The sequence below is a fragment of the Chelonia mydas genome, chromosome 1, assembly GCF_015237465.2.
Source record: "Chelonia mydas isolate rCheMyd1 chromosome 1, rCheMyd1.pri.v2, whole genome shotgun sequence".
Classification (NCBI taxonomy): Eukaryota; Metazoa; Chordata; order Testudines; family Cheloniidae; genus Chelonia; species Chelonia mydas.
Window position 1 is genome coordinate 110,262,976 of NC_057849.1, and position 27,976 is coordinate 110,290,951.

At 40.5% G+C, this 27,976-nt stretch overlaps 1 protein-coding gene across 6 annotated transcripts in view; it reads left to right on the top strand.

Moving 5' to 3' along the window:
* The window catches only part of CDC16 (cell division cycle 16), a 63,936-nt gene that overhangs the window by 26,227 nt on the left and 9,733 nt on the right, over positions 1 to 27,976 (top strand). For 4 of the 6 annotated variants that reach the window (XM_037897382.2, XM_037897402.2, XM_037897390.2 and 1 more), the window contains 6 exons: positions 1,828 to 1,901; positions 3,622 to 3,747; positions 14,689 to 14,841; positions 15,564 to 15,627; positions 16,819 to 16,880; positions 26,732 to 26,867. In XM_037897382.2, the coding sequence (XP_037753310.1) occupies positions 1,828 to 1,901; positions 3,622 to 3,747; positions 14,689 to 14,841; positions 15,564 to 15,627; positions 16,819 to 16,880; positions 26,732 to 26,867 (615 nt within the window). Of the gene's footprint in view, positions 1 to 1,827; positions 1,902 to 3,621; positions 3,748 to 14,688; positions 14,842 to 15,563; positions 15,628 to 16,818; positions 16,881 to 20,929; positions 25,464 to 26,731; positions 26,869 to 27,976 lie in introns of those variants that run through there. The other 2 variants (XR_006287491.1, XM_037897396.2) reach the window with 2 other exon arrangements.

Consider the following 27,976-nt stretch of genomic DNA (forward strand, 5'->3'; position numbering starts at 1 on the left):
TTATGATTCAGAACTCCTTTCCCCTGCTCCCCTAAAGTTTTAAATAAGACATGCTTATTGACACTTCTGCTTTGGAGTGCTTGTGCATGGTGCCACTCACAGCATCAGCCCTGGTGAGTATAGCCTGCCAGGGGTGAGGGAAATAAGGAGGGAATTGCTCTGTTGCATTCAACTGAGTATAGGGCAATGGTACTGAATACTGGTACCATTTTCCACAGGCAGTGGTGATTTTAGCTTACTCTTGAGGGAAACAAAGGCACAGGGAACACAGCTACTGCTGGTGTCCTGAAGCTGCCCAGGCACGTATGCTGCTAGCCTGCATGCTGCAGTGGTGCTATTGAATGGTGCTTTCCCACGCCACTGACTGGTGGCTTATTAATAAGGAGAAGAAACTCCTCTTAGGAGAAGTATAATAGCTTCAGAGAATTTCTCTCTCAGGTTCCACCTTTGACCCACAAATTCTTCAAGCACATTCGTAACTGGGCAGAAGCTTGATTCTGGCTCACAGAATAGATGGACCCCCGTGGTTGCATGTCCCCAGTTCTCCTCACTGTTCACGTCAGGGGCCTCTGGCTTGGCCTCCTCGGAAGTATCCACAGTGGCGATTGATCTCTGCCAAATATGGCATGCAGCATTTTGTAAAAGCGGCAGGTCTGCGGCACAGCACTGGAGTGACTGTTGGCCCCCCTGGCTTTCTGATATGCCTGACTCAGATCCTTTTGCGTTCACACACCACTGCTGCTGGTCCCTGTTGTACCGCTTCTCCTGCATCCCCATGCAATCTGCTCATAAATATCCATGTTTCTATGGCTGGTCTATAGGTGTGCTAGCACAATCTCTTCTTCCCACAGACCCAGAAGATCTAATATCTCCTGTCTGCTCCAAGCCGGAATGCGTCTGGAGCATGAAGCCAGCATGGTTAGCTTGGCAGTTGCACACAACAGCGAGGAGCTGTCAAATGTACTTGCCAAGCTGGACAATCAGGAAAAGACATTACAAAAAATTGCAGGGCTTTAAAGGGGAGGCGGGCCTTCTAGTCTTTGTGACCCCTGGGCAGTGGAATTCACAATTGAGACCAGAGTGGTCAGTATCTGGCATTGTGGGACAGCTGCTGGAAGACTGTTAGGGTCAACATAAATATTGCAGTATCTGCACTCCCACTGCATCGACCTGAGTACGTGGCTCAGTGCTGCTTGGGGAGGTGGTGTTACTGTGTTGCTGTAACAGGGCATTTGTGTAGGTAGGAGGCAAATTTAAGCATAGATACATGCACAACTGGCTCAGCGCAAGGTGGCTTGCCTAAGAGGGTATTCAAAGACATCAGTGGCAAATGACTGTTGGTGTTAGTTAAGTGCTTAATACTCATTGAAAGTAATTTGCAGTTGGTTCCTTTGAGTACCACCCTTTAAATCTTTGACCAAGTTATAATACTTGGGAGAAAAATAGAATACATTCAGGATATTTTTCCCTCCTTTCCATTTTTTCTAAGGGCTAGTCTGCACATGAAGTTTTCCTTTTAACTCCATGTGTGGGCCCTCTTATTCTGTGTATAAACATAATGTCTTAACTAATTTTGAGCCCTATTTTAGGTGAGGCTTTAAATGGATGAGTTACAAATCACTCAAAACTGTTTATAGGGGAAACAGGTCTAGCTGTGCTAGTAGATGCTGCTATAATAATTTGAAACTCTGAGAGTGATGACTTCAAGCAAAATATTGTAACTTCTCTAAATGCTACCTGTTTCCTGTCCTGTATCGTTATTTGTAGATGTATCATTTTCATCATCTGCTGTACTCTTAGTATTGTTCTTTTGACATTGATGTTTAGGTCTCATGGTTTGCGGTAGGATGCTATTATCTCATGGTCGGTCACAAAAATGAACATGCCAGAAGATATCTCAGGTAAAAGCTTAACTTCATATCCAGTAATATTAGATTTATTATTGTGTTGTTTATGACTTGTTAGGTCAGTATTATTCAGGATTTAATTTTCAAATAAAGAATAGTTAACTATAAAAGTATTACACAAGAGCTGTTCATTATAAATAAATGTAATTACAGAAACCCAGTAATCCTGGCTGCTGTACGTCCCCTGTGTTTACCCTTTCTTTGCTATGGCAATCCTTTGATACTGCAATCAATCAAAAATGTTTTGTTACAAACTGGTCTCATATGGGGGATATAGTCACCCTGCCATTTGAAGTGAACCCAGTCGCTGGGTCCCATGTGGGCGTTCTGGGCTTCTAATTAACCCCTTCGGAAACACAGTGGCAAGAAAACAAGGAACACAGACTTAGCAAAAGTTAGCACTCTTAACCACAGTGAATTTATTCTTAAAGCGCTTGAGTGTTACAGATTTTTTTAAATAACAAAAGTCCTGAGATGCACCTTCCCCATCTCTGATGTCATCTCTTCTGTGAGTCTGAAATTTGTCAGTGTTTCAGGCTGGACAGAGTCCCTCCAGCCCCCTCTCTCCTTCATGTCTGTCTTGTGGTGATGGTTGGCTCCCTTCACAGAGTCTCTGCTCTTAAATAGGGCCTCAGTTTCTGGAGCTTCTCAATTTCAGCACATGGCACAGACACTCCAGTCATGCTTGCCCCCTTCTTGTGGGCTCTTGTGTATGGACACTATTGTTCCTTGGCTCTAGGTCAGTATTTGGCAGATGATCAAAGTTGTTGACCCTAAATTGCAGTTTTGGTGGCTTTTTGGTGTCAGTCCTTCAAAGAGGTGTCAAACACTTTCTTTCCCAGGCAGGGCAGCTGTCTGGAATGGAGAACAATAGGCTTGCCTTCGGCAAGCCCAGACTTTTGCAGTCACATAAGCAATATTTCCACCCACAGACTATATCTACACTTGCAAGCTTACAGAGGCACAGCTCTCCCGTCGACATAATAAAACCAGCTTAATGAGTGGCGGTTGCTGTGTCTGTGGGAGAGTGTCTCCCGCCAACATAGTGCTGGCGCACGTGAGCGCTTATACCAGCAAAACTTATGTTACTCAAGGGTGGTTTCAAATGCCTGAGCGACAAAAGTTTTGCCAACATAAGTGCTAGTGTAGACATGGCCTAAGTACAACATAGAAACTTCATAATTTGACATTACCATTTTCCACTTTCACCTGTTTAACATTGTTTACACTGCATGAATAGAGATGGATTTTCTAATGTAATTGTTTTTCTGTTTGCTTTTTGTTGGTGTCTCTAAGATTTATGTGTAGATATAAAAACCATATACCTCTTCTGCATGCATTCATTCTGTTAAATTTAGTTTACCTTTGGTGTTTCACTATGCACGCTTAACACTATCTAAATAATATAGTTTAGAAATTTGCTAAAATCAGTTTAGAAAATGAGAATAATACATTCTATTAAAGTGTCAAATAATGTGTGTCAAAAGGTAAGCTTTCACCAGTATGATAATTGTTTAGAGACAAACTTCTTTATTAAACACTCATTAGTTTACTGCAAATTTATTAAATATATACGTGAGTACACAGACTATTTATACTTGAGCAGGCTTACTATTTAAGTGTTCCAATAAAATGAATATAATGAATTTCAGATGTAATTATAATGTGTTGGTCTGATTTCTTGTGTGTGTGTGTGTGTGTGTGTGTGTGTTAGCAAAGCCACTACACTTGAGAGAACCTACGGACCAGCTTGGATAGCATATGGACATTCGTTTGCAGTTGAGAGTGAGCATGACCAGGCAATGGCTGCTTACTTCACAGCAGCACAGCTGATGAAAGGGTATGTCAAAAGTAGACAATGCCATTTTATATAGAATGAAATTCTGAAAGGCTTAAAAAACTATCGACTTATGAATATTCATTTATTAACCTACATTACTTTTTTCATTAATAAAAATATACTTAAGGCAATAACTCAAATGGAAACTTCAGTACCAGGCAAACTAGTTGAAACTATAGTAAAGAACAGAATTATCAGACACATAGATGAATATGATTTGTTGGGGAAGAGCTGACATGGTTTTTGTAAAGGGAAATCGTGCCTCATCAATCTACTATAATTCTTTGAGGGAGTCAATAAGCATGTGGACACGGGTGATCCAGTAGATACAGTGTACTTAGATTTTCAGAAAGCCTTTGACAATGTTCCTCATCAAAGGCGCTTAAGCAAAGTAAGCTGTCATAGGATAAGATGGAAGGTCCTATCATGGATCAGTAACTGGTCAAAAGCTAGGTAACAAAGAGTGTGAATAAATGGTCCGTTTTCAGAATGGAGAGAGGTAAATAGTGGTGTCCCCCAGGTGTTTGTACTGGGACTAGTACTGTTCAACATATTCATAAATGATCTGGAAAAAGTGGTAAACAGTGAGGTGACAAAATTTGAGGATGATACAAAACTACTCAAGATAGTTATGTCCAAAGCAGACTGTGAAGAGTTACAAAGGGATCTTGCAAAACTGGGTGACTGGGCAACAAAATGGCAGATGAAATTCAGTGCTAATAAATGCAAAGTAATGCACATTGGAAAACATAATCCCAACTATAAATATAAAATGGTGGGGTCTAAATTAACTGTTACTACTCAAGAAAGAGATTTTGGAATCATTGTGGATAATTCTCTGAAAACATCCACTCAATGTGCAGCAGCAGTGAAAACAGCTAACAGAATGTTGGGAATCATTAAGAAAGGGATTGATAATAAGACAGAAAATATAATATTGCCTCTCTGTAAATCCATGGTACATCCACATCTTGAATACTGCGTGCAGATGTGGTCTCCCCATCTCAAAAAAGATATTGAAATTGGAAAAGGTTCAGAAAGGGGCAACAAAAATTATTAGGGGTATGGAACAGCTTCCGTATGAGGAGAGATTAATAAGACTGGGACTTTTCAGTTTAGAAAAGAGATGACTAAGGGGGTGGGATATGATAAAGGTCTATAAAATCATGACTGGTGTGGAGAAAGTAAATAAGGAAGCATAACGCAAGAATTAGGGGTCACCAAATGAAATTAATAGGCAGCAGGATTAAAACAAAAGGAAGTATTTTCATACAATGCACAGTCAACCTGTGGAACTTCTTGCCATAGGATGTGGTGAAGGCCAAGGCTATATAACAGGGATCAAAAAAGAGGTAGATAAATTCATAGAGGATAGGGTCCATCAATGGCTATTAGCCAGGATGGGCAGGGATGGTGTCCTAAAACTCTGTTTGTCAGAAGCTGGGAATGGACTGCAGGGGATCACTTGATGATTACCTGTTCTGTTCATTCCCTCTGGGGCACTTGGCATTGGCCACTGGTGTAAAAGACAGGATCCTGGGCTAGATGGACATTTGGTTTGACCCAGTATGGCCGTTCTTATGTTGAAAACAAGGGAGGAAAAAGATTATAAGTAGTGTTCCATAATCCTTCTGCTTGTTGAATACATCATTAGTATTAGATTATTGCTTACAGTTTAAAAGTTTAGATAGCGTTACTACCTAGTGTGTCATTAAAGTCCAGTTATCTTCGTTTTCAATTTATAGGTGACGAAGCAAACCTGGATTAAACTCAGAATTAACTTGGGGATAGGAAAGGGAAATACATATTTCTAGGCTAAAATACTAGTAAACATTAGAATTAACTTCTTACACTAAATATTTTCCCTCAAGGTACTCTTCAGATTAGTACTTCATTTGGAATCTATTTAATGTAGTGTTACATAATACATATTCTTCCTTGAGTTACTGCACATGTGGATCCCATTTAGTGTCCATGTATCCCAGCATAGGCGTTTGGAACATTTTCACTAGCAGTGTCCAGTAGGGGTGGTCCATGCATCCTGTATGCCTCCCCCCTGCACCCTCACAGGGCATAAACGGCACAGGAACCCCAATCGCCTTAGGCAGTGAGTTGTAACAACATATGTGTCCCTTTGTAGTAATCTTGTTCCTTAGCATTTAGTCTGATAGTTGGTAGTTAGTTTATTTATAGGTAGTAGGTTAGTGCACTTGTTACTGTTTCAGTTAGCTTGTTTGCAGTGGGTATGGGGAAAAAAGCAATTTATGGCAGAGCCCAAATCTCTGGGCTTCAAGTCAGGTCCCTCTGTAGGGGGGTTGTTCCTGTGACTGACACCTACAACAGGTGCCTTTACTGTCTGGTTGAGCAACATATTGTTGCTAAGCGTGTGATTTGCAAGTCCTTCAAGAAGCACACACAAAAGGAGAGGCACTTCAGCTTTTTCTTATGGAAAGGTCCATGAGAGCTATGTCTGACTCAGAGCATGAACTTGGTACAAAGGCTTCTGTTTTCAAAACTTACCTCGCCAATGCTCCTGTCACCAGAAATATGACAGCTAAATCAGAAGCATTTAAAAATATGAAATTCAGAAAGGTCAATTAGAGGAGGCAGAGACCCCAATTGTTAGAGGACTGAATGACTCTAAAGGACTGGTCTACACCTAAAATGTAAGTCGATCTAGCTATGGTTGCCTAGTGCTGTGAAAAATTTCATGCTCTGAACACCATAGTTATGTTGTCCTAACTCCTGGTATAGACATGGCTAGGTCAATGGAAGGATTCCTCGGTCAACCTAACTACAGCCTCTCGGAGAGGGGGATTACCCACATGGATGGGAAAACGTCTTCCATCAGTGTAGGAGGTGTTTACAGGAAAGTAGCTGCAGTGCTGCTGTAGCAGCGATAGGGTAGACATACCCTTTGCTCTCCGGTGGCAGGAGCAAAGAAGAGCTCTTCAAAGGAGCCACTACAGCTGGTGCCGAGAGAGAAGAGGAACTGTTGAAGAGAGCCATTACTGTCGGTGCAGGAAAGAGTGGGACTGAGACCTGCCATTTTGCACCACATAACAGAGCTGGTACAGAAACCTGCTTCTTCATCTAAAAGATCTCAAGAGAAGAAGAATTCAAAGTCATCTGCCTTCTTCCTTTTTGGCACCAGCTTCACCAGCACCGTTATTCTCAGCATCAGTTAGGACAGTCTTCTACAGTGCTTCTGTTGTCGGCATTTGCATCTTTTAGTTACAGCCAGCAGTTTCAAATGCAAAGGAGGGCTCAAAGCAGAGAGGCATCTACAGCTCCTCACTATAGGGACTCTTACAACTAAATTTGCAGCTCCAAAAGCTTATTTTGTGTTTTTTGCCAGACCTCAGGGTCATTCCAGAACCTGAGTCACCAGTCCCGGAGGTTTTCCTGATCTTGATACCAGACAGATCCCCTCTTCAAAAAAGAAGCAAGCGTATCTCTAATGAAAATTTATTTGAACCAGCATGGCATTACAATTAAGGATTTGAGTCCCACTCAAATCCTTCAGTCTGCTGTCAAGACTTCTGCATTAGAAGTTTCTTCATCCAAAGACTGACTCCTCTGCAGACTCTGACAGGAGTCCACCACCAAGAAGGAAATCACATGGATGGAAAGAAAATAATTCTAGGGGCTCATATGGAAAAGCACCTCCTAATAGACCTGAGAATGCTAATTCTCACTGTGCTCTTCGGTTGCTTCTGAACTGGCCAAATATCCCTTTCCCATCTGGCCCACATCCATGGCCATATTGGTTCTCATGGCATTCATATCCACAATTTCAGGGACAGGTTCTCCCACAATATACGGAGTCTGTTTGTGAGTCACCTGCTACAAACTCTTATAATTCTGATCACTCTTCTTATCAAGTTCAAATTGCAGAGGAGCAACAAATTTTAAGTGTTGCTGAAATGTCAGCCCATCAGAACAGTCTGGTCCTATACTTGTTTCTTCTTCCTTACTTGATTAAACCATTTCACAGGCTTACATCACTGTAAGCTGATGATTTAAAAACCTTTCAGGACTTACTGAAGCATCTGGCAAAAACACTAGAAGTTACTTTGAAGACAGTTCAGGAGAAGGGATATAAACTTTTTGATATTCTACAGTCAGCATCCCAAAACACGGTTGCACTACCTATTAATGAAGGAATACTGGATCCAACAACAGATCTTTGGTTGAGCCCTGCTTCCATTTTATCTACTGTAAAATGTGCTGATTGTAGATATCAGATGCCGTCTGAAGGATTTGAGTATTTTTATACACATCTGGCTCCATCATCACCTAAGTTCCCTCTAAGCTGCGTGGCTGCCCAGCAGCCTATTAAGTGCTGCACAGTTCACGTGCCCGTCCCCCCACTGCTGTGCAGCTCCTGCCCTCTGCCTTGGGAGTCCCTGGCCAGCTGCTCCCAGGAGCCTCCTGCTTGCTGTACAGACCGGGGGGCAGGCGCACTGATATCAGGGTGTCCCCTCCCACCCCTCTACCGCATCTCCACAGAGTGGCGGGGGCAACATGACAGGGCTCAGGAGTGGGATGTGGGACAGAGCTTGCTGACAGCTGCTGCTAAGTCTGAACAAGCAGGCTTCAGATTGGTGAGTGCCGATCTACTTAAAGGGGCAGCATGTCCGTCTCTCTCTCTCTCTCACACACACATATACTGTGTCTGTGTGTGTGTCTCTCTCTCTCACACACACACATATACTGTGTCTCTCACACTCACTCACCTCCCAACACATACTTGTATTGTTGTTGTTACTTCTTGATACTTCCTGCAATGCACATATATTCTCTGTAATTTTATTCTTTTAAAGTGCGACTGGTCTATGCATTTCATAATTTTTATTTCTCTCAACGCTTAAATTTAATTATTTGAGTAGTGAGTTCTAAAATGCTATCCTGGCTGGAGTAATTATCCCTATGGTAACTTTTAAAAATATGTGTTATAGCTATTTTAAATTTTAAAAATATGTGTTATTTGTTTCTACTGGTGGTGCACATTCACACGTTACCTCGATATTGGTGCTAATAACCAAATTTATTCTGCACATGGATGGAAAAAATTCAAGGGAACATTGATTCATCACTAAATCTGTCTCTAAGGAGAAAGAACCCAAGAGACTTGATCTTTTCAGAAAGAAAATGTACTCTTCAACATCTTTACAGATCAGGAGAGCAAATTATCAATCATATTTAGATAGCATGGCTTATCTGCAATGGTGTAGAGTGTCAGAGTTTAAGGACAATTACCCTCAAAGTGTAGAGTAGCTTAAAGCTACTTGTGAAGAAGGGCAGCTTATTGCCCTTCAAAACCTATTTCAAGCAGTATTAGATGCTGCTGATTCAAGTGCTTGTTCAGTGGTTACAGATGTCATAATGTGATGCTCATCATGGTTGTCTGCATCAGATTTACAAAAGGAAGTGCAAGCAACTATTGAAGATTTGCCATTCGAAGATCAGAATCTGTTTAGTACCAAGACTGATGAATGTCTGCATTCATTAACAGACTCAAGATCCACACTCAGATCATTGGGTTTGTATGCTCATCCTTTCAAAACAAGACAATTTCGTTCTCAAACTTAATTCTCCGGATATAGGAACACTCAATATCTATTTTGTTCATATTCCCAACACTAGAGGCCTTTTCTGAACAATCTAGAAAGAGATCTAGATATCAGAAGATGGCAGCTCCGCTACCCCCTTCTATAACTACTCAGTTGGTCAGACAGAAAGACATTAAATTTGATGCAACAATCAAGGATCTTGGACTAAATCACAAAGAGGTATAACATTTTACTACACCCTTTGGTTCCCATCTGTTTTATTTCCTGGAGGTGTGGATAGCAATCACCACATTGCAATGGGTCCTTCAAGTAATAAGGGCTGGTTATGCCATTCAGTTTCAGTCCCTGCCTGCTTTCCACCCCTCTTCTTAGTCCCTTTTCAGGGACCATTTTCATGAGTGTGCCGTGAGTCAGGCGATAGATGAACTGATCAAACTAAGAGCAATAGAGTTAGTAACTGAGGAGTTCATTGGAAAAGGTTTCAGTTCTCATTTCCTCATACCAAAAAAGAAAGGCAGCTTACTTGCAATTCTAGATTTTGGGACCTCAACAAGTTCATTCAATGTGCCACATTTAGCATGGTAGCTCTCACTTCTGATATCCCTGCTCTGTATCCCATGGATTGGTTCGTTGCCCTCTACAGGATGCTTATTTTCATGTGTCAATACACCCCATGCACAGAAAGTGTCTACGTTTTATGGCTCTGGGGGGTCATTACCATCTTTTGAAATTTCATTAGCACCGTGGATGTGCCTACAAAGTTCCTACAAGTAATTGTGGCCCATCTATGCAGACAAGGGTTGCATATTTACTAGGCCTGTTGATTAATCGCAGCTAACTCACGCGATCAACTCAAAAAAATTAATCGCAATTATAAAATTAATTGCGATTAATCAGAGTTTTAATCTCACTGTTAAGCAATAGAATACCAATTGAAATGTATTAAATATTTTTGGATGTTTTTCTACATTTTCAAATATATTGATTTTAATTATAACACAGAATACAAAGTGTACAGTGCTCACTTTATATTATTTTTATTACAAATATTTGCACTGTAAAAAAGATAAAAGAAATAGTATTTTTCAATTCACCTCATACAAGTACTGTAGTGCAATCTCTTTATTGTGAAAGTGCAACTTACAAATGTAGATTTTTTTTGTTACATAACTGCACTCAAAAACAAAACATTGTAAAACTTAAGAGCCTACAAGTCCATTCAATCCTATTTCTTTTTCAGCCAATCGCTAAGAAAAACAAATTTATTTACATTTCCAGGAGATACTGCTGCTTACTTCTTATTTACAGTGTCACCACAAAGTGAGAACAGGCGTTCACATGGGACTTTTGTAGCTAGCATTGGAAGGTATTTGTATGCCAGATATGCTAAACATTCGTATGTCCGTTCATGCTTCAACCACCATTCCAGAGAACATGCTTCCATGCTGATGATGCTCGTTAAAAAAAATGTGTTAAATAAATTTGTGATTGAACTCGTTGTAGGGGAGAATTGTATGTCTCCGGCTCTATTTACCAGCATTCTGCCATATATTTCATGTTATAGTAGTCTCGGATGATGACTCAGCCCATATTGTTCCTTTTAAGAACACTTTCACTGCAGATTTGATAAAACGCAAAGAAGGTACCAGTGTGAGATTTCTAAAGATAGCTACAGCACTCGACCCAAGGTTTAAGAATCTGAAGTACCTTCCAAAATCTGAGAGGGATGAGGTGTGAGCATGCTTTCAGAAGTCTTAAAAGAGCAACACTCCATTGCAGAAACTACGGAACCCGAACCACCAGAAAAGAAAATCAACCTTCTGCTGGTGGCATCTGACTCAGATAATGAAAATGAATATGTGTCAGTCCATACTACTTTGGATTGTAATCGAGCAGAACCTGTCATCAGTATGGACGCATGTACTCTGGAATGGTGGTTGAAGCTTGAGGGGACATGTGAATCTTTAGCACATCTGGCACGTAAATATCTTGCAGTGCCGGCTACAACTTGTTTACAATGTTACCTGAAAATGAGAACAGGAAGCGGACAGCATTATCTCTTGCAAATGTAAACAAACTTATTTGTCTGAGTGACTGACTGAACTAGAAGTAGGACTGAGTGGACTTGCAGGCTCTAAAATTTTACATTGTTTTATTTTTGAATGCAGGTTTTTTTTTACATAATTCTACATTTGTAAGTTCAACTTTCATGATAAACAGATTGCTCTACAGTACTTGTATTTAGGTGTATTGAAAAATACTATTTCTTTTCTTTTTTTACAGTGCAAATACTTGTAATGGAAAAAATATAAAGTGATTATGGTACACTTTGTATTCTGTGTTGTAATTGAAATCAATATATTTGAAGATGTAGAAAACATCCAAAAATATTTAAATAAATGGTATTCTATTATTGTTTAACAGTGCGATTAATTGTGATTAGTTTTTTTTAATCGCCTGACAGCCCTAATATTTACCCTTACCTAGACAACTTGCTTCTGTCGGAGAAGTCACAAATGTAGGTTATAGTAGCAGCAAAGAAAGTTATTTATTTATTTTCATCCCTGCATTTGAGGATCAACTTTTAAAAGTTGAGTCTGATTCCGTCACAATCCACAGAGTTCATTGGAGCTCTCCTAGACTCAGTAGCAGCAAGAGCGTTCCTCCACCTGAACAGATTTCAAATAATAAAAAAACTGATTCTCCATTTCCATACCTATCCTCTAATGACAACAAGGATGTGCCTTAAACTTCTGGGCCATATTCACCAGGTTAAGTCTCAGACCATTTCAAGCATGGATAAAGTCTGTTTACCGACACAGAATCCATGATATATCTGTCATACTGTCCTGCAGTGGCTGAAGAGCATGCGTACTAACCTTAGGGCAGATTGTTAAGAAACAGGGCACAAACCCCAGATTGGTTGTGAGTTCTGTACTTTGACTTCACCAACCATTTATCAAGTGTAAACTCCTCAGGCACTATAACAGGCACTATAACCATCTTTAATCATTTTTGTTGCTATAACCATCTTTCTTTAATCATTTTTGTTGCTCTCATCTGGACTTTCTCCAATTCATTCACATCTTTCATGAAATGAGGCACACAGAACTGGACACAATACTCTAGCTGAGGCCTTATCAGCATGGAGGAGAGTGGTAGAATTACTACTTATAACACTCCTGCTAACACATTCCAGAATGATGTTTAGGTTTTTTGCAACAGTGTTCCACTAGCTTGTGATCCACTATAACCCCCAGATCCCTTTCTGAAGTACTCCTTCATAGGTAGTCATTTCCCATTTTGTATGTGTGCAAACTTCCTAAATGGAGTACTTTGCATTTGTCCTTATTGAATTTTATTTTACTTACTTCAGACCATTTCTCCAGTTTGTCCAGATCGTTTTGAATTTTAATCCTATCCTCCAAAGGGCTTGCAACCCCTCGCAGCTTGGTATTGCCCGCAAACTTTATACCTATACTCTCTATGCCATTATCTAAATTGTTTATGAAGATATTCAAAAGAACTGTGGGACCCCAGTTGATAGCCCTTCCAGCTTCAATGTGAACTGCTAGTAACTCCTCTCTAGGAACAGTTTTCTAACCAGTTATGCACCCAGCTTATAGTAGTTCCATCTAGGCTATATTTCCCTAGTTTGTTTATGAGAAGGTCATGCAAAACACAATTAAAAGCCTTATTATAGTCCGGGTATGCCAAATCTACTGCTTTCCCCCATATCTACAATGCTGGTTACCCTGTCAAAGAAAGCTATTAGAATGGTTTGACGTGATTTGTTCTTGACAAATCCATGTTGACTGTTTTATCACCTTGTTACCTACTAGGTGTTTGCAAATTGATTGCTTGATTATTTGCTCCGCTATCTTTCCGGGTAAGAAGTTAAGATGACTAGTCTATAATTTCATGTCTGTAATTCCATGTCAGTGTTCTATTCCAATAATATTAGATTAACTCTTATCCTTAAAGCACTTGTCACTATCGCTTCAATCAAAGTTCATTTGGCAGCATTCCATTCCATATCTGTATTTCATCCTCCAGTAGAGGGAGGTACAATTTTCTCTCTTCGGTCAGTGAATAGATTTATGGAAGGGCTTGTCCGCGTTTTTCTTCCTGTTAGAAAAATCACTCAAATATGGGACTTAAATTCAGTGGGTTTTTTTGCTTATGGACACTCCTCCCCACCCTTTTGAACCTCTATCAAATTATCCAGTTCCTCTGCTATCACTGAAGGTAGCATTTCAGGTGGCAATTACATCAGTTTGTAGAATAAGCGAATTACAAGCCCTAATGATGAATCCTCCATTTACAGTTTTTCACCTGACTAGAGTAATCATGAGACTGCATCCATCTTTTATGCCTAAGGTACTATCAGATTTTCATATCCATTAATTCACCATTTTTCCCCCAAAACCTCATTCTTCACTTGTTGAATCTAAATTACATACTTCAGAATTGAGAAGACTGCTGTTATATTACCTAGATAGAACTAGATCTTTTTGTAAAACTTCAGGACTTTTTGTTGTGTGTGGTAATAAATCAAAAGGGATGACTGTTTCATCATAAAGACTTCCAAAATGGGTATCCAATTGTATTAGAACTGCTTACGATATTAGTAAGAAGAGTCCTCCATCAGAGTGCAAGCTACATCAATAGCATGCTTAAGTCAGGTTCCAATATTGGAAATATGTAGAATGGCTACGTGGTCTTCAGGTCATATGTTTACAAAATGTTATTTGTTAGTCACCACTTCAAGATCTGATGCACGTTTTCAAAGAACCTTTGCAATCTCTCTTCAGATAACTGTTAGCCCCCCCCTTTAAAAAATGACTGCTAGCTTATCATCATTAGTGGGATCCACATGTCCAGTAGTTCAAAGAAGAAAGAAAGGTAACTTAGCTGATAGTAACTGTTGTTCTTCAAGATGTTCTGTGCACGTGCATCCCACAACCCATCTCTGTAGCTCTGTCTTATGAATGAGGATTTTGGTGAGCAAAGGAACTGAGTGGTGGTTGTTGTCGCAGCCCCCTTTATGCCCTGGAGTCTAAAGGGCATATGCGTGACCCCTACTGGACACTGCTAGTGAAAATGTTTTGAACTCTTGTGCTGGGGCACATGGACACCATAAGTGGGATCCATGTGAGAACATCTCAAAGAACCACAGTTACTATCAGGTAAGTAACTGTTCTTTTAAAGTTTTTTTTTTTTTTATGTAAAGGTTTTTTTTATTTAAAGTATACTTATAAAGTATCACACAATTAAATGCTTTTAAGATTTGTGCAAATTATTAAATATTTACATACAAGCAAATAAATATATGAAGCTTCCTTTTTTTCCTTGTTTTTTACAGCTGTCATTTGCCGATGCTCTATATTGGACTAGAATATGGTTTGACCAACAATTCAAAATTAGCTGAAAGATTTTTCAGCCAAGCCCTAAGCATTGCACCTGAGGATCCTTTTGTTATGCATGAAGTTGGAGTGGTTGCATTTCAAAATGGAGAGTAAGTTTGCAAAGGGAGATAAAGAAAGACAGTACTACTAGTCTATATTCTTTTCCTAAAAGTAATGTAGTAGCATATATTTTGTTTTTATAAAAGGGCTTATTTTGAGCTACAGAACAAGAAATTGCTTATGATTCTAACTAGTTAGTATTCACCGTAAACTCTTACTTGTCAAATTAGTTTTTTTTCTAATAGGGTATTTTATCTGGTTTGATGCTTTAAGCATTGAGTCAGGAAAGAATTGATACTTGGGAATTAGGCACAGATAGAACAGCCAGGCATCATATGAGGTATTCATATGTGCAGGAGATTCCATGTGTTGAAATGATTTTGTTTTTGGCAAACCAGGAAGTACGAAGATGATTCCAGAGAGGGGAAACATTTTTAAAAGGTGTATAAGGTTAAGATTTTGATTGTTATCCATAGCCTGGTTATTGGGAGCATTTAACATGTTTCTGGGCTGTACTCCATTTTAATTTTTACTCTGTAGTTTGGCTTTAAGATCATGCACCTTTGTGTGCAAGATATTTGTCACAACTGCGTGTATTTCACCATTTAATTAATGTGAATGAAATTATCTGTGAATAAATAGTGTGAAAGATAACTTTTCTCTCTTTCTAACACAGTTTATTCAGCTTTGTCATTAGGAAGGGACTTTTGAATGGCAACTGTGTGATAGATACTTTGTTGGTAATTCCAGTAATGTTTTTTTCTTATTTTAGTTGGAAAACTGCAGAAAAGTGGTTCCTTGATGCTTTAGAGAAAATTAAAGCTATTGGAAATGAGGTAATTTTTAATTAATGCGTACTTAATTTTATGTCAGTGAACTATTTATTAAAACTGCAGGTTCTCATATTATATTGCCTTATGTAATTGGATTGTTAGAATAAATGCAGTAAATTCTGAGACATTGTCCTCCCCAATGATATAGACTGTGACTTAAAACCTTAGCCTAATATCATTAAGTTCTGCCATCCAGTGTTTTCATATTTTTACATCATGCTTATCAGACATACCTTTTTACCTTTTCCCATAATATACCTTTTCCAAAACAACAAGCCTTCAGCTGAAATTAAAAAGTAACAGATTTAAAATGTATTCTTTTATGCCTGTGGCATAGCTGTTAGCAGAATCCAGATCTGACTCCCAGTTGTGTGCCTTAACTGTTAGACAGTGCTCCGTCCCATATGAATTCTCGAATCACATATGGAACTCAGTGCAGCAAGGTATTAATGCAGATATCTTAGTTTTTAAAAAAACGCTTAAACATGCATAGGAATAAGAATAGAGTTTGTACTTACGGTGTCTGTGGTAAAGTTACAGCACTTCTTCTGATGCTTCAGAGCATAAGCTAAACACCATGACCGGAAAGGAATTTAAGGATTTTCGCAGCTTAGATATTGGCATTGTGTGGCCAGTAAATGGACTAATTATTTCAGAGCAGATAAATTTAGACCATGGAAGAAAAGGGATAAAGCCAAATGGGATATTTAGTATTTGCAATCATTCTGTGAAGATCTAGTTTTACTGAGGGTCACTTCTGCACTGCTTGTTGATGAACCCAACTGTGCTAATAAATAATAAAGGGTTAAGTTTGAAAGTGCAAAGCTGGCATTGAATTTGTAAGGTGAAGATATCATTATTTTTGTGTTTGCCATCTTGTCCAAATAAATGTTATCACTGCAGTTTTTAAGGCTATTTAACTGGGATGGGGGCTGGAAGAACCTGGAAAAGATAACTAAAATGGGGAGGAAGATTCACTTTAATAAGTAAATGGTTTCATTGGACAACGTTTGCTTATTTTACCTAACTGTTTAATGTAAAAGGAATTTTAAATACCTGTCTTCAGGTTTTCATTCTCCATGAATGAACTGCCTTGTTCATTTACATGCTGATTTATCTGTAGTAATTGAACACACAGAATTTAATTAAAAGCTGTTAGGTTGATATCATTAGGTTGGATGTATTATTTTGCAGGTAACAGTTGATAAATGGGAGCCTTTATTGAACAACTTAGGACATGTGTGCAGAAAGCTCAAGTAAGTGGAAAATGTGAAATGTTTTAAAGCTGCATTTACCTGGTATGTTACAAAAAAGTTTGTTCTTCTTGGACCCAGTGCTTATTTACAATAAGACTTTACTCTGTCAAAGCAGTGTAAGGCGGTCTTCTTGGAAATCAGAATGAGGCCACCTAAATCTGTTTGTGCACATTCACTTGCAGTGTGTTTACACATGGACATGGTTTACAGAGAGAGGATGCCTCATGTATATGCAATAATTTATATAAAATCTTAAGTCTTAAAATTATTTTATTAGTTGATAAAATTTTAATCATAAGTGCTCAGATCTACATTTTAACTAACTTCTGCATCAATATTGAAGTCCTTGATTATGCCCAGATTCTGCAGAACAATCTGCATCAGTGTAAGAGTCTTCCTGTACAGACTGTTTTCCTGGATCAGAATGTGACTTATTACTCAAGCAAAATTCTCACTGGCTTCTGTAGGAGTTTTGTCATAAAGACTGTAGAATTACTGTTGAGAAGGACAAGTTCAAGGTTTGCAGCCATCTTTCCACCCATCTCCAGAAGCTTTACTACAGATTTGCTGTGAAATAAAATACAAATACTTTTCTGACTGAGTTACAAAATAATGCTTGAAATAGATGTAAAATCCAAGGACAGTTGTAAAACAAAATCTGAGCATATTTTTCTCAACAATACATCAGTAACGGCCATCTTTTTAAGATATTTATTTTTAAAAAATGTTCTTTGATGCTAGGACTATTCCATATTTTATTCAGGTTATGACCCTGACAAAATAATGTTACAGTACAAATTACATATGGGAATTATACCTTTGTAGCAGACTAAATAATTATATCAGACTAATATTTTTAATAAAAATTCATTTAATAAAAATGTTTGCAGTTCAGAAATGTATTCATATCTATAAGTTTAAAATCTGATTGTAATAGTTAAATATAATTTTATTTTGTTACATATGAACAGTGCTATAATTCCTTAGTTGGCGATATGGTTTATAGCTATTGTGTTTCAGAATCATTCATGTGAAAGCAATTAGAGTGGAGAGTTACTCTGAAGCTCTACTGTTGCTTTTGGCTTCAGTGGTAATTACACCTTTTACAAGAGCTGCCAACTAGTCTTAATTTTCCTTAGGAAATAAGGACTTCTGTGTAATAGCTGCCCACTTTGCCAAAGCAAACAAAAGGCCATGCTGCTGGGAAACTATTCATTATATTCCTGGTGGAATTCTGCACCAAATAATTAAAAATTCTAGAACAAAAAAATAAAAATTCTGTGCACAATATTTTAAAATTCTGCAAAATTCTGAATATTTTATTTGTCAAAATAACACAATATAATCACACCAGTTTCAATTATTTTTGGTCATTTATTTCAAAATACCTGTCAGCAAGTATGTCTGTAACAGTACAGACAACAAAAAAGATTCAGGAAATGTTTTTTGACAAATAGATTCCTTATTAGGCATATTAATACAGAACTCAGAGTAATAATTCATTTAAACTACAATACAGAACTGTATTTCCTGCCCTTCTCGGAAGCAGTGCAAAGGCTTGGGGGAGTCAGGGGTAATGGAGGAGCTGAAACGAGGAGTCGGTGACACCTTAAAGGCTAACAGATTTATTTGAGCATAAGCTTTCGTGGGTAAAAAACCCACTTCTTCAGAGGAGCTGAGGGAGAGGGAAGTAAATTGCTGGGAAGGAGCCTGGCTGTGAAGCCTGGGAAGGAGCCTGGGTTGTTGGGTATGGGTGGGAAAAGTATGGAACAGTTTTGTTTTGTTTTTTTGGGGGGGGGGCGCGAGACAGGAAGGGATTGTTAGGGAGTGTCCCCATGCAGATCCTGGCTGACCCCTAGCCTCTCCCATTCAGTCAGGCACATCTGCCCCTGTCCCAATGTGTCTTTGTGTGCCCTCTCCCAACTACTCCCCTGTCCCTATGTAGCTCTGCGTGCCCCTCATCACCATGTGGCTCTGCACCTCCCTCCCCCCGTGGCCCTGTGCCTTCACTCCCATTCAGCCGCTGCCCCAGTGTGTCCTCCCCCACTAGACCTTATGAGCCCCTGTCTGAGCCCCCCTCCCCGTCCAGCACCTCACAGCCCTTGTCTCCTGACTTGGCCTGATAAGTGCTGCCAAGGCAGTTTTCTCTCTTCCCTGCTGTGGGGTGCTGCAACTTTGTTCGAGGACAACAGCGTCCTCTGGTGGGCAAAACGCAGAACTGCAGCAACATTTTGTCAGAAGCTTTTTTTCTGTGCAAAAAATTAGAAATCTGCAGGGCTCATTAAATATGTGCATGTGCGGTAGCACAGAATTCCCCCAGGAGTATCACTGGTATAATTATAGAGGGTTTTTTCCAAAATCCTTGTTTCAGTTAATAACACTTTTGTCTTCTAAAATTTCCTAGAATAAAAAAATTAAAAATAGTTACATCACATTTAGAGCAGCCAATACTGTATTCTTTGTTCATGTGTCCATGTGTTTAAGACATTTTTCTAAATAGTAAAACATTTTTAATGCAAAAAAATCATTTTAATTTAAAATTAAGTTGACAGACTACCGTAAAATGCTATGTGCTAGAATAGATATGAATGTTGTGTAGTGTGGAAGGCTTGGTTTCACAGCAAACAAATTTTATATTTAATTGTTTTCTAGCATTTCTGACAGCGTTACATGTTGCTATTTGATAGTTTTATATAATAGAAATCTGAGTTAGCTATGAAAACAGATGTAAGAGAAAATGCTATCTAAGAGTCCTATGAGATTTGTGATATCTATATTTTAATTATAGTAGCTTGAGATTCTTGTAGTAAGGACATCAAGCTATAAGCATGTGTGCTTTTGTATGTTTCTTGGGTTCTGGATGAATGATTGCCATACCTAATTTGATTCATGGATGATTTTAATTTCAGGAAAGGCTGTCTGGTATTTGAAGGGAATTATGGGATATACCTAAAATGTTCAGAAGCAAAGTAAAGAATTGCTTATATTTTGTTTCATTTGAAGGTTTTAAAGTATCTTGAAAATCCTCATATGCCCCATAACATCAAAATATGTAATTTGATAAATGCTATGTTCTTGCCTGCCTCTAGAAGGCAGAATTAGAAGCAAAGTGGAGGTAGCAGTAATACTATTTTCTGTGCAGCACCTGAAGCTTTTCATAAAATTTCTGCCACAACACCAACAATGTCAAACAATCTACAGAGAGTGCTTATTTTCCTGAGGCTTACCAGTTCCTCTCCACCCCAAGCAACAGTGGCAGCATGATTGGCTCAGCTCTGCTGCCATTCACATCTCTAATGTAGCTGTATCCAAGTGGGGAGGCAGATAATGCTGCCTCAAGTAGCATTAAATCTCTACGGTAGTTTGCCACATAAGATAGGATCCTCTTCAATGGGAGGTGACTGCAGGGAGCTACTGCATCTTATATCCACCCCCACGCCTTTGTGGCTGGCTACAAATATGCATATGTGGCAACTTTAAATTAAGCTTATCTTTAATAAGTAGCAATATGTTCTTTCCACACGCAGGATTTAAATCTAAACATAGAGTACCATTTTCTTGAAGATTTTTCATACACTTCAATTTTTTTAAATCTTAAATGTGAAGGGATATGCTGGATAAGGGAAAATTTGGTGGTTCTTCGAGGAGCGTCCCTGTGGGTGCTCCACTTTAGGTGTCTTGGCGCCCTGCTCTTGTAAACGGAGATTTGTAGTAGCCATCTCATGCCGCTCCAAGTGGTTACATAGCGGAGTGCAGCCAACCATGCCCCAGGTGCTTCTCTACTGCCTTTGGCTTGAGTTGGAGCGACAGCAGCACCCTTTCTTACCTTTGAGAGCTTTAATAGTTTGCCATTGTTCCCGATAGTGTTAGCTTAGTCGTAGTTAGCTACCCTAGCCCTTTGCCCTTTATATCTTATATTTTAGTTTATATTTTTAAAAAAAAAAATTATATATTTTTCTCCCTTTACCCCGGCCTCTCTGGCAGGTACTCGGCTATTGATTAAAGAAAAAAAAGAAAGAACAGTAATAACCCCGTTTTTCTTTCTCCAGAGGAATTTCTCTCTCAGGCGTGCCCAGCTCACCTGGCTTTAAACGCTGCCTGACTTGCAGACTTTCCATACTGGTCTCTGATGGCCACGCACAGTGTTTCAGCTGCCTCGGAGAGGCACACATTACCCAAAAGTGTCCACACTGCAGAAAATTGACTGGGACAGGACAAGGAAGGCTAGGGATCTCCAATTGAAGCTCCTGATGATGGAGAAATCCCTCAGACCAGCGTCCGACCCCAAGTCCAGGACACCTCCTGGTCGCCAGTGGCAGCGTCTGACAGGGGATCTACTTCAACAACGGCTGCTACGGAGCCTGCTCCTAGAAAAGCTACCAAAAAGTGGTCACACTCATCCCCACAGTGTGAATCACCTAAAAGAAAGTGATCTCCAAATGAAAAATCTGTCCTGGTACCACTGGCACCAAGAGCGCCAGACCATGAGGCACCGGGAACATCCGTACTGAAACATCCTGAGGAGCTAAAGATCCTATGTGGGAAAGCTCTAATGGAGGTGCACACAGTAAAGCCAAACCTCCCAGCTCAGCACCTACGGAGCTGAAGAAAACCTCGGCACCAAGCAGTACAATGTCGCCATCTGTCGTGTTCCTATTCAGCACAGCTCCAAGTCATTGGCACTGACAGCTTTTACCCTAATTCCCGATCAGTGCATGGTGCCGTCCCTGGCACCAAGCCTTATGGTTCCGCAGCAGTTCATGAGGCATGCAGACCTGATAGTGGCCTCAACACCTGGAATTCCCCTACTCAGTACCGACGGTACCTCAGCAAGACCAGAACCAAGCCTGGTAACCACTCCCTGTGAATCAGACCCTCCCTTCTCCAGTGTTGAGGAAGAAGAGGATGAGACAGTAATATACACTCCGTATCACTCCTCCCCTAAACCTGGACCCTCTCAGCACCAAACATCTACATACATGTGAGGCTGATATGGTCAACCATGGGCACCGCCACATATACCCTTCCCACCCAACTGGCCATATTGGGATCCATGGGCAATGTATAGGGCAGAGAACCTTAGGCCCCCTAACCCACTGAGGTCCAAAACAACTCTGTCCCCTTCACCAACTGTCCCAACACCCTCAGAGACACAAGAGGAAGAGATAGAGGAGCCTGATGACACACCTGAAGGTGACACCCTGCTGCCCACCCACATATCGTCTTTGTCGCCAGACAAAACGATAATGCCACTCCCCCCACACGCTAGGGGGGATGATTTCAAATCTTTTCAAGACCTCTTCAAAAGTGTAGCTGAATCTCTGGACATTTCATTAGCTGAGCTACAAGAGACCCAACACAAGCTCACAGACGTATTCCAGACATCCCGAGCAGCAAAGATAGCACTGCCAATTAATGATGCCATTATGGACCCTGCAAAAATAATCTGGCACACACCCGCCACAGCCGCTCCCTCCTGTAAGAGGTCTCAAAATAAATATTATGTGCCAGCAAAAGGGGCTGAGTTTCTATTTACCCACCCTGTACCAAACTCGCGGGTGGTGGATGCGGTAAATCAAAGGAGGAAAACAACACCAGTCCAGAACGACCCCATATAATAAGGACTGGAAAAGGCTAGACCTCTTCGGACAGAAAGCCCACTCCTGTGCCACACTCTACTTCCATGTAGCCAATTATTCAGCCCTACTGGCAAAATACAACCATCCACCTCCAGACAATCATTTTGAAGGTGTGGTCGAGGGTACAAGACATCCACACTCTCTGATTCCAAAACCAGATCCGGTCCCCAGCCCATACGGAGACCATCGGGTAATATGGTGACAGTCTGGAACTGTCAGACAACAGACAAATGGCTTCTGGAGATTATTCAGAAGGGCTACTCCATCCCCTTTATTTCTATCCCACCTACTCACTGCTCTCCCCCATTCATCTTCAGGGAACTCTCTCATGAGCACCTGTTACAACAGGAAATAAACCACCTCATACAATTAGGTGCCGTGGAACCTGTACCATCTCAACATGGGGAGAGGTTTTTATTCCCATTATTTTCTTACTCAGAAAAAGAATGGCCGGCAGAGACCCATCCTGGATTTATGAAAAGTCAACAAATTTTTGAGAATGCAATGTTTCAAAACAGTGACTATATCCACAATAATTCTGGCAGTAGAGAAAGGAGATTGGCTCTCAGCCCTCAACTTCCAGGATGCTTATTTTCATATTACCATATGCAGCACACAGAAGATTCCTGAGATTCACCCTAGGGAATCAGTATTTACAATACAGAGTGCTACCCTTTGGCCTGTCAACTGCCTTAAGAGGTTTTTTCCCAAGGTTCTCACGGTCATTGCAACTCACCTCCGCATGCATTTTTCCATGCTTAGATGACTACTTCGTAAGGACACCAATGCAGCAAGGAGTGATAAACGCCACACATACCACGATAACCCTTTACATGGACGTTGGGTTACAGATAAATGTACAGAAGTCCACCTTGGTCCCTGTCCAACAGTTGGAATTTATAGGACCCTACCTCTACTGCCTCACAGCAACAGCAATGTTACTCCAACAACGCTTCCCCACTCTAGTCAACCTAATTTCAACAGATGGACAGCCCACAAACATCTGCCAGAATGTGTTTACAACTGTTGGGGCACATGTCGGCAACAACGTTTGTCTTAAAATATGCCAGGCTCCACATGAGTTTCTTACAGGCCTGGCTTCGAACAGTGTATATACCACACAGACATTCTCTCAACTGATGCCTCATGATGCCCCTCATGGTAAAAGAAACGCTAACATGGTGGACACAACCACAGAACATCTGCTAGGTGTTCCTTTCCAACAAAAAGTTCCAACCATGACAATCACGACGGATGCCTCTCTAGTTGGTTGGGGGGCACATTTATGCGACAATACGGTCTAGGGCTGCTGGTCTCCAGCAGAGTCTAACTTGCACATAAACTTACTGGAGCTAAGGGCAGTCCGAAACGCATGCAAGCACTTTCTCCCTTTAATCAGGAACAATGCCATCAAGATCCTTATGGACAATATTGCATGCATGTTCTATATAAATCGCCAAGGGGGAGCATGATCATACCCCCTATGTGCAGAGGCAGTACATCTCTGGAATTGGTGCATCACCAACAACATAGAGATTTCGGCATCCTGTTTGCCGGGATGTCAGAACACAACAGTGGACCACCTAAGCAGTGACTTCTCACAAACACACAAGTGGGAGATGGATCCTGGAATTCTCAAAGCCATATTCAAACTATGGGGATTCCCCACTATAGACCTATTTGCAACAGCTCAGGACTTCAAGTGCGCACAATATTGATCCCGGGCCGGATTGGGACACCACTCCCTGGGCAATACTCTCCTCGTAAAATGGGAAGCCCCACTGTTGTATGCATTTCTTGCGATCCCAGTCCGATCCGAGTCATTCACAAGATCACGCAGGACAAATCCAGGGTCATTTTCATTGCACCCACATGGCCCAGACAAACATGGTTCCCATTCCTGTGACAGATGCCAGTTAAATCACCTCAAACCCTTCCCTTAGTTCCTCACCTTCTGTCACAGGACATGGGGCGTGTCCATCACCCCAACCTCACAGTACTCCACCTCAAGGCCTGATTATTCCATGGCTGATGGGGGGTAAAGAAGGACTGTTCTGAAGAAGTGAAAGATATACTGCTGAACAGTCGCAGACTAAGCACAAGAAGGATAGATAGACAGATAGATACACATAAGTGGAAATGATTCTGCACTCGTTGCCAGGACAAACAGATCTTTCCACAATCAGCCCCACAACTTAGAATCCTCGACTATATACTGGGCCTTAAAAAATCTGGGCTATCCACCTGCTCCGTCAGAGTACATCTGGCTGCCATCACCTCCTTCCACGACAAGGTGGATGGAGTCACTATCTTTGCTCACCTGATGACTAAACGCTTCCTTAAGGGCATAGAAAACACTTACCCCACACTAAGAAACCCTACTCCCATGTGGGACCTCAACCTTGTTCTACACGGTCTCATGGGAAAACTGTTTGAACCCCTTGCAACTTTCTCTGTGTTATACTTATCAATGAAGGTTGCTTTCCTCATTGCCATCACGTCAGCAAGAAAGGTGGGAGAATTAGTTGCCCTAATGGCAGACTCACCTTATACGACATTCTTTAAGGATAAAGTAATCCTATGACCGCACCCCAAGTTCATCCCCAAGGTTGCCTCCCCTTTTCATTTAAATCATGCCATATACTTACCTGTATTTTTCCCGAAGCTCCATACCGACAGCAGGGAGGCCTCACTCCACATGCTAGACATCCACAGAGCACTAGCTTTCTACATAGAAAGAACAAAAGCATTCAGAAAATCATCTCAACTGTCAGTTTCCATAAGAGAACATTCGAAGGGCCAAACCATCTCAAAACAAAGACTATCCAAATGGATATCTGGGTGTATCCATTTGTGCTATCAAAACAGCAACCTGCAACCTCCACCGAGAGTTCGCACACACCCCATCAGAGCATTATCAACATCTATGGCCTTTCTCAATAATGTACATATGATGGGTTCCCCCTGGGGTACCACTGAGCCCCCCGACCCACCAGCCTGGGCTCCCTCTCACACTGTGGTGCAGTGATAAGTTGCCAAGACGTCTAAGCTTGCTCTTTCACCAGCACACCAAGCTGCAGAATTTACAGGTTACTATGATTAGCTCTGCATGGGGAGGCTACAGCTAAGGAACTGTTCAGCTGCTCAAGAACACACACACCCTTGGCACGTAAACCCAAAATTATACTGGCTTGCGCTGCACAAAGATTGTGCAGTTTAAGCTTATGAAATTCACCTTCTACATTTGTAATAGATACATAGACAATATTCCTAACTTCAGATTCCAAAACGATACATGCGTACAAATAGGATAATCATATTCTGTAAATCATAACCTTTACAATGATCTCTCACATGACCTATCTTGCATTAAAATACATCATAGTTATGCCATAATCATACCATAATATATCTATGAAGAATATGGGATGCAGTGTCACAGTATCTATTACTGACATTTGCAAAGCAGCTACCTGTGCATCTGCCCATACTTTCACTAAACACTATGCTCTAGAACAACAATCAGCAACAGATGCTCAGTTTGGACTCACGGTGTTATCCAGTGGCAATGAATCAACTTCAAAGCCCCTCCTCTGCACTGAGGGGCATTGCTCAACAGTCACCTAAAGTGGAGTACCCACAGGGACACTCCTCGAAGAAGAGAAGGTTACTCGCCTTATGTGGTAACTGAGGTTCGAGATGGTTGTCCCTTTGGGTGCTCCACTACCCCCCTTCCTCCCCTCTACTTCGGAGTTTCACACCGATCCTCTGGAGTAGAGAAGGAACTGAGGGACGGTTGGCTGCGCACTGCTAGGTAACAGCTCGGAGCGGCGCAAGACAGCTGCGGCGCGTGGCAGCCAACTGGGCACTGCTACTACAAATCTTCAATTATAAGTGCAGGGTGCCAAGACACTTAAAGTGGAACACACACAGGGACAACCATCTCAGAAACCTCTATTACTGCACAAGCCAAGTAATCTTCTCTTTCTGAATTACTGTATAATAAGATTGTGATTATGTCATGAAGGTTTAGTCCATTCTTTCATCTTGCAAGTATGAAGTAATAACTTATTATTTAACGTTTATTTTGCAGAGCCACCTAAAGGCCTTAGTAAGGGTAGGTCTCGTGCTAGTCACATTACAAACACAGTACAATGACAGTACTTGCACGGTAGAACTTACTAATATGCACTCTTTATTTAAACTTAACAGGAAATATGAAGAAGCATTAGAATACCATCGTCAGGCCCTAGTATTGATTCCTCAGAATGCTTCCACATATTCTGCCATTGGATACATACACAGTCTAATGGGCAATTTTGAAAGTGCAATTGACTATTTTCATACGGTATGTATATGGTTTAAATGAGAGAGATGCTGGTCACAGCTCCATAAGTAGGGTTAAATTTCATTTGTGTACTTAAAACAAATTCATTGCCTTATGTTTGAAAAGTACAATGTAGCCTTCTCAAACTTACAGCACTTACTCTTTGAATATAGAATAAATGTTCTGAGCATTTACAAGGATCCTTTAAGAAATGTTGTATGTGTCAGTCCTTTCTGTGTCCCAGATTATCCTAATAAGTGAACCACATAGACTCTTCAGATTTACCAGATAGTTAGAATTCACTGAAATATGGTATAATTTACATTTCAAGAAATTAGGTTCTAAATTATCTACCTCTTCCCTGTAGTGACACTGAGGGGGGCGGGAAATATGAAAAACCTGTGTATTTAAAAATCAGTCTAATCTAGTCTGTGACCACAAACACTAAAGTACCGTAAACATAATTATATGATTATTATATAATATCACTCCTGGGCAGAATGAAGGTTGTTTGCATGTAACGGTTCCACACCTTAACATGTCTGGATTTCTTCTAAGTATAACCTTAACACTAAATTTTCTGAGTTTTTGTAATGCTTGGTTTGGGGATAACATTCCTGCAATGCTTTCACCCCTAAATTAAACTCAACTTCAACTCATATTAATATAATTTTTAGTTTGAGTCTGTATATTCCAATTTAGCTGTACAAACACAAACAATAAACTTGCTCAAAGATTCAAAGTGTAGAAGCTGTAAGTATTATATTTTATTAATTCATCATTAATTATATTCCACGAATTCATCTTCCTTCATGGAAGAGGAAAGGTTGCACTGCTGTTTTTGGACAAATTTTAGTACTGGAACAAAGGTGGGTATAGTGTATCTAGTTTTGGTTTTGTTAATCATAGAAGATTAGAGTTGGAAGAGATTTCAGGAGGTCATCCAGTCCAACCCCCCCTGCTCAAAGTCAGGACCTCCCAGCTAAATCATCCCAGCCAGGACTTTGTCAAGCCGGGCCTTAAAAACCTCTAAGGATGGAGTTTCCACCACCTCCCTAGGTAACCCATTCCAGTGCTTCACCCTCCTAGTGAAAAAGTTTTTCCTAATATCCAACCTAGACCTCCCGCAC